General features: G+C 37.2%; 1 protein-coding gene across 10 annotated transcripts in view; it reads left to right on the top strand.

Moving 5' to 3' along the window:
* The window catches only part of LOC137293622 (serine/threonine-protein phosphatase 2A 56 kDa regulatory subunit delta isoform-like), a 48,900-nt gene that overhangs the window by 17,103 nt on the left and 15,690 nt on the right, over window positions 1–16,107 (top strand). For all 10 annotated transcript variants that reach the window (XM_067824273.1, XM_067824271.1, XM_067824276.1 and 7 more), the window contains exons 4-7: window positions 11,741–11,940; window positions 12,919–13,029; window positions 13,797–13,889; window positions 14,317–14,447. In XM_067824273.1, the coding sequence (XP_067680374.1) occupies window positions 11,741–11,940; window positions 12,919–13,029; window positions 13,797–13,889; window positions 14,317–14,447 (535 nt within the window). The remainder of the gene's footprint in view (window positions 1–11,740; window positions 11,941–12,918; window positions 13,030–13,796; window positions 13,890–14,316; window positions 14,448–16,107) is intronic.

The raw sequence follows: 16,107 nt of genomic DNA, 5'->3' as shown, positions 1-16,107 counted from the left end.
TTGATTACAGATAAGTAATCAAAGTATTTCAGAATAATTTCACGTACACTCACCAACTACAGTTAATTTTACTCATGGAAGGCAGTGGCGTCATGCATAATCAAAAGTAGACTTGTAGATATCAGACATATTGTAGATTTAATATATATTGAAAACATCTGAGGAAGTATTGGAATAGCACATGTTAATCTCGCCCCATAAAAGATGGTATCTCGTGCCCTATGATAGATTTACAATGAAACTCATGAACCTACTGTCCGAAAGGGAAACAATTTAAAGATTTTTTGGTGTTGATAAGCAGATGATCAATTTAGAACTAGAGGGCTGGTAGTCCATCTGTGGAGAAAAGATGGACAAAGGTAGGGAGGGCAAACTAATTTCCACCCACCAGTCGTAATGCATTACAAGATTAAGCATAATTTCCTCAAACCAGTTGTACGCACGCACGCACGCACGCACATACATACATATGCGTATCATGTATTTATAGCATAGTCCTTATTGACCCAAGGAAATGAGGAACAGTTTTGCAGTCAAAACCTTTGTCCTGTCCCAGCCCATATTTTCACTTGACACAGTCAACAGGCAATCGTAATTGTCAAACCATGTAATGATAATGTATCACTGTAGAGATCAAAAGCTGAGGAAACTACAAATCACGAAGGGCAGAAAATTGATCTTGTTGGTTACCTCACAAAAAAAAACACTGAGACGTCTTAAAAATAAGCTTTCAAGATTGAAATGAGGTTGATGATCTGCTGTCCTATCTTTTAGAGGATGAGTGGATCTTGGGGAAGCATCAATGCCTGTATGTTTGAAAATCAATAAATCAAGAAGGCTTAGACAGTGTAGGCAGTGTCAGGCCCAGTTCGATGGATTGCAGCTTTCTGTGCAAGTTTCCTTCTGTAATGCACAAAATTATGTCGTAAATATAAAAGCTTAGAGATATTAAGAGATAAGTTAACATTATATTTCAACAGTTTGAAGTCAAAAAAAAGGATATGAGAGAGTCCTTAATGGTTATATAGAATTAGTTTGGTCATATTCCACTGGAATGAAATACTATTTTTGTTACGGACAATCTATAATCTAATCAGATGCAAGTATTGGTTCATCATGTTTTCGTACATCTAGGTATGAAAATTATGTTTTATGTTTCCTTCCTCATATAGCACATATGAGCTATACGTCACATTTCGAGTTTCAGGGTGTTTCATTGCATTCGTCTTATTCCCTGACATCTACCTTGTGTCCTGTAAATTCCTGAAATAGATATGAAGTTAATAATAATAGGACTGTTGACAGGGGCATGTTGATATGTAATGTAAGTGATACTTAGAAGATTGCGTTCTTGCATGCCATGACATGCTCAGCTACAGATAAGATTTCAGCTGATTCCACCATGAAGGGAGCATTTTATTTGAAATAAAGTATTTCTGGTATAAGGGTCCTGTGGCTGAACATATCTCGTAGCCTTTTACAAGGTGAGCAGTTGGACATGGATACGTGATAGTTTAGGTGACATATCTCACCAGCTGTCTGTGAACACAGGGAAATTATTTGATCCCAATCTCTTGGCAGCTTCCTCTTCTCCATTGTGTGAGGTAATGGGGAAGTATATCACCTTGCATACCCATATCGGATATTCACATGCTTTGTCGCCTTGTTACCAGCTTGCTGCCCTCCTGTATGATACCATATTATTAGTATATTTTCCTGGATTAATTAAATTTAGTGCTGATGGCTTGGATACATCTTACATGGGTCTTCTTCCTAATGTTTTGATGTTGGAGTCGTGACCTTCAAATGTTCTGAGCAGATGGGCAGTGAAACAGTTGAGAGGTCTGGTCCCAGATTAAATCCTGAAGTGCTGCTGTCTCGTCCTGGTTTGGGCTGTGAATATTGTTGGCTCCACTGTGCAGCCCCTCAGTTTTTCAAAATATATAGTTACCCTTAAACAAATAGAAATAATAAGGGCTAGAGGGTCTCAAGATTCACATGATACACATTATTGATACACTGATACCAAACAGATGAAAATGTGTGTTAATTGTGCTTGATGTCATCATGACCTTAATGTTTCCAACAGGACATTAGGTTGTTTGTGGAACCGCCAATGAATTTTGGATATCGTGATGGGAAGAGTGTCAATTAAGTCAATAATTTAAGAGTGAAATAAGCCTGTGAAGTGAAATCAGTCTGATGACTTCAGTCCAAAGCCAGACCAGCATAATTGTGCAGTCTAGTAATGTTTAACTGACATAGGTGTTCATATGAGGGTAACAGTATAATGTACCATCAGTTATTAAAAGAGTTACATTCAGGCAGTTTGGGTGATCTCGAAAAGGTTTTGCCTAAGATTGTGTGAAAAACTAAATGGACTGTTTTGTGTTGAAACAGAACTTGATTTTTTCTTGTTGTTTATTTGAAACATTATATTTGGAGTAACAGTTACCAGTTTATGCACATGTACGTGAAGGAGAGCGATGTTGCTGTGACTATGAAGTAACAGTGGTTAAGCATGTCCTGTTTGATTGGTGTTAAGAATTTGGTGAGTAACAATAGTGACAAGATACTAATATATGGTTGCGACTTCTTTATCTATATCGAAAAAGTTGTGATCCATATACAATCAAGAGAGTTTATTTGTTGTATTGTGCTGTTTTTTGCATGTACGGTGGGGTAGCCTGGTGGTTAGAGCTTTTGCTCGCCATGCTGAAGGCCTGGGGTTCGATTTCCCATTTGAGTGCAATTTGTGAAAACCCATTTCTGGTATTCCCCGGCTCTGATATTGCAGGAATATTGTTAAAACTCGCGAAAAACTCACTCGCTCACTCACTTTCTTGATGCTGGTTGGTTCAGAATTCCAGTCATATTATGGTGATCTATGAACAGTGGGATGGTGATAACCTGCAGTGTATATGCAGCATGAGATGTAGGTTTGTATTGTAACAGCTGAACACACCAGCTGATTCAGTAGGTACTGGATACATGTAAATGTCTTCACTAGAGATTCAGGTGATGGTTGTCTTTATACATTCCTGACCTAGATGCAAGTGATAAATAGTAGCTTTTGCCAAGCCTTGACATATCTGTCTCATTGAAGAGTGTCAGTCTGGCTGGACATTCTTAGCTTGTTTTGACTCGGTAGGAGGGACTTATTGTCTGATACACCAGTTAGTAGGCTTAAGGCTGATGGGATTATTGGAACCAGGATTTGGATTACAAACCTTTCACAATATAATGCCTTTTGAGTTGCGTAAAACTAAAACCTCATGAGTTTATTTGTCCTGGTTTTCTTTACTCTGTCTTAGAATGAATAGATCCAGCTGTATATATTGGTATTATCTGTCTTAAGTTCACATAATCACTTGTACTCTAGTCCTAGCAATCATGTGATTTTACCTATCTTAAGTCTGTCAGGAGTAATCATAATTACTTTGAATCAAATATGTTATGAAGTAGAAATGTTGTCAATATTTTTAGTAGCATTCAGTTGTGGGTGTGTTATTATCAGACTAGCTGTGCCATGACACCCACAGTTTGTTTCAGCTGTCTAGATTAGACGATGATCATGTTCCGTGGCGCTGTGTACAACACTGCTGAAGAACTACCATTATCAGGGAGAGCTTTGTGCAGCTGCATACCTGAAATACATTTCTTTCAAACATCAATGCTCGTGGCTATTACCCAGTGGGTTAGCTGAAGAGTCAGAGAGCAGAAGACTTGGTATCATTAGTGCTAATAAGGCCTCTGTATTTTGCACTGGGCGGTCATTTGCCCGGTGCTATTGTTTCGACATACCACCTGAAGTACATAAGGTTCAGACAAATACACTATGATTTTGCCCCCAACGTTGTTTTGTTGCCTTGACCACTTGGCATGACAACCGGTATTATTATGCACCATTTTTATGATACACCTTTACTTAGTTCTGTGACCTTAATCATTTGTATGCTTTTACCCATTTATTGGTGTGGAATTACCCAAAATACATACTGCCACATTACAAAATGTCAGAAATAGATATGTTGTTGCTTCAGTTCATTTTTTAATAAGGTTACCATCTCTTATTTATTTTCAATGTCTTTTTCATGAAACACATGCATCATTTACAAGGTCTAAGTTCTGGTGTTTACCTGTGTGTAGTCATGGTAATAGACTGGTTCAATGGTCCAGTTGACAGCAGTAGAGTTGACATCATGAAATATGTGTTCTTGTTGAGCACTAACTTCCATGGCAACCAACAGATGTGTTTTGTAAGGCATTCAGTTGAAAGCACTCACCAAAGTTCAAAGAGTTCGAAAGAGCCTCATTGGTAATATTGAGTGTAGATATCCAACAATTCAGTTTGTCCAACAATCTATGATCCAAACATTTAGTCACATGGGAATTTCATTTTCTTTGTTTTGATATTAAGGCTAGTCATGCTGAAAGCCATACTCAATTTGGGAACAGGTATACAAGGGAAGTAGAAGTACAGTAGATTGTAAGCTTCGAACATCAAGTATAAAATACAGTCATGCCATTAAACCCCTTCACCCCTGCTTCAGTGACTGATGATATGCATTACAATTCTAGTTGTCATTTTTGTATTGATGGCAGATACACTATGATGGATTTTTCTATTTTTTCAACAGTTGTTAGGAATTTCTGTGTGTTCAACTCCGTACAAGTAATGAACTTATGAAGAAATAATTTTGAAATCATAACAAATATAGATGATATGTGGGACAGTTTACTTAGATAAATAGCTACAATACCCATTTATGCTATGGCACATATATTTGAAGAAAAATAAATTGTAAAATTGCAGTGTTGTTGACATCAAGCTCAAATCTACATAGCAACAAAGCACTTGAAATATGTAAGCTTTTTATATTGTTCCATGTTTTGGTGGAAAATGTCAAATATATGTGCTAATTTGTGTTTATGTCCCTGGACATGAGTTGGATATCCCACATCACTGTCAGGTGAAGTGCAAAAGAAGGGCTGTGATCAATTCATCAGAGCTTGGTCTTTACAATACAGTGACCTTGACTGATACCAACTAACACACACTGTGTGAAGAGTTCCTGAACACAGGTATACCTGATGTCCATATTGCAAGTAGGTGTATGTGTAAGGTCTACGTTTCACAGCAATGATAGTGGGCGTAATGACAGTGTGGTATGTAGGTCAGGTCAATAATAGATGTTTTGCATAGAACTAAAGCTAAGATAGGAGGAGTTGACATTGGAGCTGGTGTGACACATGACTGATTGTCGTGCTCTATACACCTGTCAACATTGACATATGTCACTCATTGCTGTGGTATATAGAGTTTCATATTGTCTTTGATGGATGATGGTATGTTACCTTGGAGTGAATGTTTGGCTGTTGCCTTGTATGCTGCCATTTTCAGTGTATATTTTCGTTGACCTTAATTTTTTAATATCATAATAAACAAGACATTTCCACTGTCATGAAGGATTCCTTCCTGCAAGTGTTGATTCTTGAAAGTTGCAAATGCTTGCTCTTTTACCTACAATTGTATGTTTCATATTCTGGACATGACTTTTTGTATATTTCATAATATGAATTATGTTTTGCATGGAGATTCTAATGACGACTTACATGTTGCTGTGTTTCTTAAAGAACGAATAAACTCACAGTTTTAAAACTCTTTTAACCATTACATATGAAAGACTTGTGGTTGGCCTTAGCGGAACACCAAATTCATTCTTAAAAAATGTGTGGTTAATTAATACTGAGCAATTAAAAGTTGCCTAAAACTCACCTGCTTCACTATCACCCTCCAATGAAATCACAAACAGGTTACGTAACTCTGTCACCAGAGCACTGCAGCGAACTGCAGTGATGTTATGTGAGGAACGATTTTCTGTTGTATATAAAATGTGCAACAAGCTCGTCAATTTGCTATTTCCCGATGTCAACAAGGACATGCCGACTTGTTGTTGCATCAGATGCTCCTGCGTGTCTGGTGATGAAATCAGCATGCACAGATTTCCACTGGACCCCTCAGTTTGTGCTGAATATGTTGTTTGTGGGTGCGAAGCAAGTGTTGTGGAAGCCTGTACATACTAACTGGTGGTTCAACACCAACCTCGCTTCCAAGATAAAAGGTGTTGTTTAGATCTGTTTTCATTGAGTTATAAAATTGAAACTACTTACAAGTTGTAGTTTATGATTGATGACCCCAAGGATTTTGCATTACACAACTTGTAACAACAGGTTCTTCGTCGAAAGCGAGTTTGCGGTCGAAGTGAGTAATATTGACACCCACCTTGGTTCCAAAAGTGAAATTGTTATGTTACAAGCTATGTCATGCAAAATCCTATTGCCATCAATCAAAAACATATTTTACAACCAGTACAAAGTAGTTTAGATTTTGTAACTCGGTGGAAGCAATTCTAAATAGCATTTATTCTCAGACTGGCGGATATTTGCAACAGGGAGCTGCCATATTTTAGAATCGTGGCATCATTGTCTAAAGTCAGATTGAGAATCAATTAGATTATGCTTTCTTTTTGTCAAGTTAAAAGATCAACACTACTTCCTACTTGTACTTAATTATGTTTTTGGATCATGACCCAACAGAACTACAAGAACGATTTATAAGCATTCTCACAACAAGCAATTTTGACAAAGCCTTCTATGTAGTTCTTTGAAGTTATATCTCGGAAAATAAGCAAAGCAGGTGACAAGGTTAAATGGCAGTAGATTGTGAAAACATTGAGGTTTCATCCTTCAAAACAATTGTCGCGTTTGCAAGTTTACACAAACCTATTAACAATATAATCTACCCTCAGAAATGTAGATGAATACTACAGCAACCAACAGAGGTATACCTCATATTACATCACGGAGGGGTGCCCCTCTGATTGTTTGAAATTTTGTTCGCGGGAGAAAATTGTGCACTGTTGTCAAAAAGGTCAATTTAAGGTAATTAAATGTCGAAATGAGTAGTTTTAATGACAGGATTTCATTTACAATGATGTCAACAAATGTTTTATGCGTTTGTACCCCCTTGAGAATATGTGATCTTTAAGATCTTACTGAATTAAAAATATCAATATTATTTTTAATCCAGAGTCTGTCAAATGTTAAGACTTAGTTTATTCTGTTCATGAATTGTGTAAACATTACACAGTTATTGACATTTAAATGCCATTAAGAGGTTTCTTTAGACAAGTGATGTCACATGTCTCTGTAGCATGTATTTCTACAGTAAGTACACTGTGGTAGAATGTTCATCCTCAGCAAATACACTGACATTTCAAATATAGCTTTTAAGGTAGGAATAGGCTTTGCAGAAAGAAATTGTTTCGTTGTCAAAGTTTGATTTCCAGACAGTTGCTATGGTCACTCTTATCCATCAACGTCAGTCACTTGCAGGTGAAAAAGTAGTGTCTACCCCCCCTCAGAAAATCAATTCCTTTGCAAGTGTCTCGTCAGTAGCTGCCAGATAGAGAAATATGTAACATCTTGATATGTACAAGTTGTTATTAACTGAGATCTGATTACACGTGACATTCATTCGACAGGATTTGACAGTTGCTATGTTTAGCACAACTGAGTCATGTCTGCTTTTGTAAAAAAAATATTTGTGTGTCCACACTGGACTTGGTTCAGAGAATGACACTGAATATATCACAGATTAGCACTGTGCTGCAATGACGTTTCTCTCGCTTGGAGGTAGGTGGACTTGTGACAAACTCTGTTGTCGTTCATAGCACGCCTGTTGCAGGCAGCCAGGATTTCTGACCAGGCTAAAGACGAGCTGCTGGAAGCAATTAAAATCATCTCGTTACAAATGTTCATGGAATGATCCTTGTCAAGATGATGGAGAAACCATCCCAAAATGCACTGATTTGCCGAGCGACCAATTTAGATGCAGATTTCTGCAAAGGTACTTTGTTGTGCTCCATGTTGTTTTCTTCCATTTTGTGGCCAGTGGTGTAGTGAGAGCTATATCTGGGGCCCAGGGACCATGATGAAGCTTCCTTCCATCTGTGAGATTTGGCAGTGTGTGCTAAGACAGCATGCATATCTTACTGGATGGTCTGTCGCTGTTTCTGTACAAGTATGTGCCTGTGTGTTGCAGTAAATGGAATATTGACAGCCCTGTATATAGTAATGCACCAACACATTTTAACTTTGCTGTCTATTTTTAATCTTACTGTCAAGGCCATGATTGATCTGGTTTATTGTGCACTTTAAATGAGACAGTTTTATCTGGTGCATTGGAAAGCAGGAATCTGTGATTAATGTTATTGCTGTTAACATCGTGAGGGATGACAATAAATTATTTATTTTTGATTAGATTTGTTCTAAATTTGTTAATGTGCTGGTAGCACAACCGATTCTTCACAACAGTGTACACTATCAAACATGGTTTTGTGTTGTTGATCCATGTGTGGAGTTGTGCAGGTATATGTCTCCTCCTGTCTGACATGATCACACCTTCCACCCTTTTGGACAAAAAGACTACCTGTGCTGTGGTCTGATCTTACCAAATGATTTTTCAAATGATATAGATTATGCTGTTACTTGGTGTCTGTGTAGGCTGGCACTGTATCAACTCAACTTACCTCCAGTCTGAAATTAGATTGCCTTAGCAATATATTGATTTGGCAGATCTGTAATGTGAGTAGTATAGCATTTACGTCATTAGTTATATTCAGTACGTGAAGATGTTTTAAGGCTGAAATTGTTATTAACACCAGCTGTTTTATGTGGTATTCTGTTCTTATGTACTAAATCAGGTTGACCTCAACACCCAGTCATTAAGAATAATTAGTCAGTGAAGGTTAGAGGTGCTTGTTATATAGTGATTCTTAGTTAGATTCAGATCACTTGAACTTTGTTCTTCAGGTAAGTGTTAAATGGTTACATAGGTCATCTTTCAGTTAATTCATTTTTGAAAAATGGACTATTAATTATATTGTTAATTTCTGTGAATACTATTTAAAAGCTGCGCCTTGGCTTTGTTTAGTTGTATGTGCTAAGCATTATATCATTTTTACTTTCAAGTTTTTTAATGAAAAATGTTAGAAACATTACTCCTCCAGCATGTTTAAAGTTTTTAGTCATTCAAATGAATGCTTTAAACAACAAGTTTCTCTAAGACATATAAAATGTGCAAACTCTGTATGTCAAAGCTAGTCTATGTCATGATGAGAAAATGTAACTTTGAGAAATTCTTGTAGTGTTCCATGAAGCCAACAAGTCTAGACTGCTGGGACAAGATCACTTAAGTGTTATGGCCCTCTGTGTCGTGGAGGGGAATACATTGGGTTGTATTGGGTGTAGTTGCAGGAGAGGTGAACAGAGTCCAAGTCTGAAAGAGAGTAATCTCTGAAGCATGACGCTTATTTAACCTACATGAAACCCTGACTCCTTGGAGACTGCAAACTCACTCTAGCATTAAAAAACCTGAAATTGGTATTTTTGAGTATGTGATTTTCAGAAGCTGAAGTCTCTGGTTGTGGTATTCACCAGCATTGTTGTTTTGGTAGTGTGTTTGTGTATGAAGGGAAGGGGATTACAGAGAGTGTTTATGCAGGTTGGATTGTGCCCTGTGCGATGTAAATAGAAAGTCAGTGCAACAGAAGTAATGAATTCTTTGCACTGATACACCAGTTTTCAGTATTCAGTAACAATTTACATAATAGTGTTAAATGTTATGTTTATTTGCCACATGTAATCCTTTGCCCTTTGGAGGTGTCTGTACATTTCATTCATGTGTTCAATATGTAAAACCCAGTGGGATCTGGTAGAGTATAGGTCCTCCTTGTTCAAGATGACGAGCAGGGCAGGTGTGACTTGAAATCTTGTTTTCATGACCTGAACATTGTTGGCAAGGTCAGTCACTGGGATGTACAAAGTCGATGATGTAACTGGTATATTGCTGATAGTGGCAGAGTGGTCTAATACTTAAATATTGAAAAACTCTCAAAAGACTTTGTACCTTGTGTTTCGGTAAATGTTGTGGGAATACCACTTTTCCATGGCACTAGATTGAAATGTTTGATTTTTTTCTTGTTATTTCCTACCAAAGATTAGAGGTAGAATATAGAAGTAAGTAGGGGATCTGTCTGTCCATTATGTGCAAAACTGCTTGATACATTATTGCAAAAGTTTGTATCTACATCAAACACGTTCTAAATTGTGGACTTTGATGTTTTTGTATTTCTTTGAAAAACAATTTTTCCTTGTTCTATCTATTGGGTAGTGTCCACAGCGCGGACATGTTTTGTCAGAAAAAGATTAAGTGTCATGACTGAACCTGTGCAGATTTATCAAAGAGATAATCATTGAGTGAAGGAGGTAAAAAAAAAATGCCCTGGAGTTATTAATGATATTTTGTCCTGAACTTACACCCGTGTCAGTGTTACATTGTTAAGGCCTTAGCTAGATGCATGCTTTTCAACATTGGTGTTATATATTTTTTCAGCTATGAACACACGAAATTCTTACATGCTATATATAAGTGATACCACTGTTTTCTTCTTTCACTTATATTCACATTCCTGCCACTTACAATCTCTCTTGATTTAATTCAACACTTTGTTTGTGTGGTAATCCCACACTGAGGTGAATTATCATTGCAATATCACAAGCATTTCGATACGGTACACTCTTTGTTGCAAAGTTGAAACTCAGATGTTGTCAACTAAATACTTTTGATGATAACTATGCTGGAAATAGTCTTCATTATACTTGAAAGTTCAGCACACCAGATTGCATGAACTTTTCCTATAACATTTTGACAGACTGTCATTTTTTGTTGGATTAAACCACAATCCATGTTATAGGGGTATGACAACATGCTTTCAGTCAATCACAGTGCAGGACATTCCTATATCAGCTGTCACTTATTTGCCACTAAAGAGGGCTAGAAATGCATATCTATCTTACTGTCCACATTGTTGATCTGCCACATAGCTGCTATCTTTTCTGTGATAGTCTCCAAGAACGTCAGTTGTTATTCCTACAGTTACTTATCACAGACTTACAGACTATCTCAATGTCAACTCTTGATGTAATCATTTGAACCTTAGCTGATCTGAGTGAGTTAAGTTTGGCCACTTTTAGCAACATTCCAGCAATGTCACAGTTACGGGACACCAGAAAAGGGTTTCACGGTGTTTGCCCTGATGCTGAAAACTTGCATATTTGACACTCAAATTATCTCAAATATGCATTTAATTTAAGAGCTTGCATCATTGTTGATACAATGCTACTGGACACTAAGTTCAGATTATCTAAGTAATTTGCTGTTGTTCAGCACTACTTTGTTTATCGTTTGCCAGTTAACAGCTCAGTTCTGATCAAATATCTATCCTACTTACCTTGTTTTTTATTGTTATTAAACTATCATGGTTGATATCTTGATGAAAGTTCCATACTAGAGTTGACTCCCCAAAATGTCCATGACTCCCTCTTGTGACACCAGGGAGTTATGACAACTCCTAAATTTTCATATCTAGGGCAAATGCTGGTTTCACACATTGTACCCATGTAGGGAATTGAACAAAGGTATTCTGTGTCTCGAGGGAACACTCTCACCATTAGGCTACCCCACTGCCTCTGTTTTGATCAGACTTGCAGCCAGTGGTAGTGTGGGCCAAGTGTCTATTGTTAATGGATATTGGAAGGGAAGATTATGTTTCAAGCAATAGTCTGTGAAATCTCGCTGACTTATGTTTGAATGTATGTTGTTTGCTGTTTACAGAGGCAACGCCGGCTGAGAGGGAGGAGCTGTTTGTGCAGAAGATCCGCCAGTGTTGTGTGCTGTTTGACTTCGTGCAAGACCCACTGAGTGATCTGAAATGGAAGGAAGTGAAAAGGGCCGCTCTCAACGAGATGGTGGAATATGTCACCCAGAACAGGGGTGTCATCACAGATGCCATTTATCCAGAGGTTATACACATGGTGAGTATCTCATTCAAAATGTACTTGGGGGCGGTGGTTAAAGCACTTACTCGTTCCGCCGAAGGATTGGGTTTGATTCCCCACATGGGTACAATGTGTGAAACCCACTTCTGGTGTCCCACCACCACGACATGGCAGGAATAATTGCCAAAAGCAATGTTAAACATAACTCAGTAACTCACTATACCTACTTATGTTGTCAGTCAAGACATGACGAAGTTATTTTGCGTTGATGTTGTTTTACCTCAGTTGGTTTGTCCATGAATATCTGTTTCAAACAGATAACTACAAGCCTCTCGTGTGTATCCCTTGTTATGAAAGGGTCACCAACAAACATATTTTGCTTAACTGTGTTGTGTTGACGTTTCTGGATTCATACTGTCAGGCAGTAAACCAGAAAGATCTATTTATACATGTGAACTGTCATCTTATGATTAATTACTTGAAACAAGGGGATCAGTACCATAAACTATGAATAAACATGAACATGGAGAATTTTCCGGGTTTCATCTTCTTTGTATTCTTTGAATATGTTTTAGGACTTGTTCTGGCCCCATCATCGGGTAAAAACTGATGAAACCAAAGAAAATTCTCTAAGTACATTAAATAGCATCTTTAAAATGCTAATCAAGCATGTATGAACAACATATTATGTTACTATTTTCATGTATATGAGTTTGGAGTTAAATAATATTGCTTTAGTTCGTGTTCTTAATATTAATTAGATAATGTTGCATTTTTGAAATGTTTGAGTGCAATTTGGTGTAATTATAGAGTTGTGTATATATGTAAACTTGGTCTAATTGCTGTATGGCAGAAGCATTTAATGTTAAATCACTTATTCCAAAGTTAGTGTTATTAATAATTTACACTATGGAGTCATTTGAATGGTGAGTATCATTCAGATCAGAGATGTTATCATAACTACCTTCAACAATCAGGTATTTAGTATAAAATTTACTTGTGCTTGTCTTACAGTTTGGGTCAAACCTCTTTCGGACATTGCCACCATCGTCCAACCCCAGTGGGGCTGAGTTTGACCCAGAGGAAGATGAACCAACTCTAGAGGCAGCCTGGCCACACCTACAGGTTTGTGTTGATAGAGCTTCTCCACTTTATATGGTACTGAGCATGGGGAAATAACACAAACATTGCAGGGATGAGAATTTTCCCCGAATCCGTGGAATTGTGTGTATTTGATGGCACTGGCATTCACAATATATGTTCTGTTGTTCCAGTTGACATGACTCCAGAGATGCCCATCACATTTTCCTCTTTTTCTTTTTTTGCATTCATACCCATTCTCATCCCTCGCATTGGTGAAAGTACTAGTGTCATGCAATTTTCTCTTTAGCCAGTGTCACATGGCATAAGGTTTCATAGTTAAAAAGAAAGGCTTTCTGTGGTGGTTGTACTATTATGGCATCGTAGTCTGTCAAGGATTTGGTGCTAATGTAAAACATAGCCATGGAAAGAAGTCGTAGGAAGAGATAGTATTCAAACTCATACAAATTCAAAGTTATTTTAGGGCAGTACAGTCTCTATCAAGTTTCTATTTTCTTATTATACAGTTCCAGATATTGTAGAAGATAGCTTATTTGTTCTGATCTGTCAGTCATGATCAAGATTATCTGTCCACTTGACCACTGTTGTGGCAGCTCACTTGTCCAACGGAGATGTACAGCTGTTCTTCCAAATAGCATACAGAGCACACCTGAAGGACAAGATGTCATCAACACCTAACTTAAATATGTTTAGTCTGTTGGGGGAAGTTCTTCCATAGTTAAAGAACCCAAATTTGTTTTCTGTATGTATCTCTGCAAGTCATCAATATTTATGGTGATATATATTTTCAGCTGGTGTATGAGTTTTTCCTCCGGTTTCTTGAGTCTCCGGATTTTCAACCAAATACAGCAAAGAGATACATAGATCAGAAGTTTGTACTGCAGGTAAATACAGTCCTTGCATGGTTAAACTATTAATCAGTCATCAAGGTGGCTAAATGCATGATCTCACCTCTAGATATTATGAATGAATGAATGAATGAATGAATGAATGAATGAATGAATGAAGTTGTTTGGTTTGGTTTGTTTACTGGAATGTATGCTGTATGTTGTAACAATAAAATCATGATGCTCATAGCTCAGAGGTGCTGTACATGGTTTAGAGTTTGGCATGTACGTTGAAGGGTTCCTCATAACTCCGATAATTGTTTAACTTACATTTAAGGAAATCTCTACATTCAAAACTGTTACTGTTACTTGAATTGTTATACTAAGGTGACTTCAGAATCTTGAACTTTGACTTTCGACTGTCATTGAAAAAGTTTACTTCTGAGAAATACATGTTCTAAGTTTATTGTTTTTCTTGTTTCAGCTTCTTGATTTATTTGATAGTGAAGATCCCAGGGAAAGAGATTTCTTGAAAACAATATTACACAGGATATATGGAAAGTTCCTGGGTTTGCGGGCATACATACGAAAACAAATTAATAACATATTTTATAGGTAAGTATCTACTAATATTCTAGACATTATGTAATAAGATTTAGACATAATATACCAAAGCGAGCTGAATTTGACGTTCTGGTGATTTTGACGATTGCTTTGCCAGCGCTATATCGAGGAAGTATGTGCACGATCAGATTGCACAAACAGTTTCATCGGTAGGGCGGATGCCCAGTTCCTGTCGTGAGACATTTTATTGACAATTGAAATCAAGAAATTAAGTTATGTAAAGAGCAAACGAACAAAAATATTATTTACCCTCGATCGTTAATACCACTTCAGATGCAAAATCATTTGCCTGTATAACAAAAAATAGCGAGCAAAATTCAACAACATCAGTCGTCTGCTGGTGACAGGTTATGTATGAAGCAGGAAGCCGCGTGATCTAAACACTCTCTCGCAGTGCGGAGGGAAAAGTATGGCTCACCGTCGAAAACACATACAAAAATACCCGGATGTGACAAGCGACTGTAGTTTTGCCTATACGATGTTATGAACACTATTTTTGTTGGAAACATGATACTTTTTTTGTGAAATAAATGAATTTACCTTTATCACTCATGGTTAGCAAAATCAAAACTGAAAATGATGTTAAAGATAAAAATTACGTTTTTGTCTTATACCGTTGAAAACCCCTAACACTGGGATATTATAAGTGTCAAGTTGTTGTAAAATTCTTCAGTCATCAGAACCACAGGTTCACTTTTTTATGATTCCTCTCAAAATGCCTGTTAAAACATGATCCCAACTATGCTTACAATAAACTTTTCTCACAGAATATAGATCCAGTTTCTAATGTGACTAGAAGTCATATTAAATTGTCACTTTGTCTGTTTCCCAGTCAGCACTCATAGATCAGTGTAAAATTTCAGTCTGTTACCTTAACCACTATCTCAAAACATCACTAGAATCAGAAAGTGCTTTTACAATAAAAATTATTTTGGCATTGGCTGAAATCTGAAGTACAGTGATTTGTACATTATTGTAATTATCCATTTTTGACATCACGTGACAGTAACTGTTTCCAGAAATAACTTTCATTAAGGATATGATGGTACTGATAACTCACCCAGAATTTGTTATTCTAACTTGATACAAACTTTATGTGTAGAATATGCATGTGATACATAATTGACAGGGATTGGGAAAGCCATGGGCCATGAGCGATTTTACACATTAGAATGAAAAAGTTTACTATTGATACAAGGGCAGTGGCACATTCAAAATTCAGGATATGAGTAATAATCCTGAAAATGGTCCATTGTCAAAGTTCTCTTTTCCAATCCCTGAATAGGTTCACACAACTGGATTTGTTAGGACTCTCAAACGTCTTTAGATAATGAAACAGTTACCAATGTACATTGAAGTTTGATTGAGACATAGTGAGATTAAAGTGAGCTACCGAGCCTCATGACCATCTATTATGGTGGATTACCTCAACATGGATGCTGAAGGCAACATTTAGCCTTGTGTCTACTTAGGAGTATGTGGTGATGTGTTATTACATGGAATAGTACACCCAAGACTGGCAGTTTGATCTGTCTTGTAATGTAACGGGATGGTGGGATAGCCAAATGGTTAATGCATAGGCTTACCATGCTGAAGACCTGAGGTCTATTCTCTACATGGGTTCAATGTGTGAAACCCATTTCTGGTGTCC

This window comes from Haliotis asinina, chromosome 8 (assembly GCF_037392515.1).
Source record: "Haliotis asinina isolate JCU_RB_2024 chromosome 8, JCU_Hal_asi_v2, whole genome shotgun sequence".
Lineage (NCBI taxonomy): Eukaryota > Metazoa > Mollusca > Gastropoda > Lepetellida > Haliotidae > Haliotis > Haliotis asinina.
This window is presented reverse-complemented; position numbering and strand designations above follow the sequence as displayed.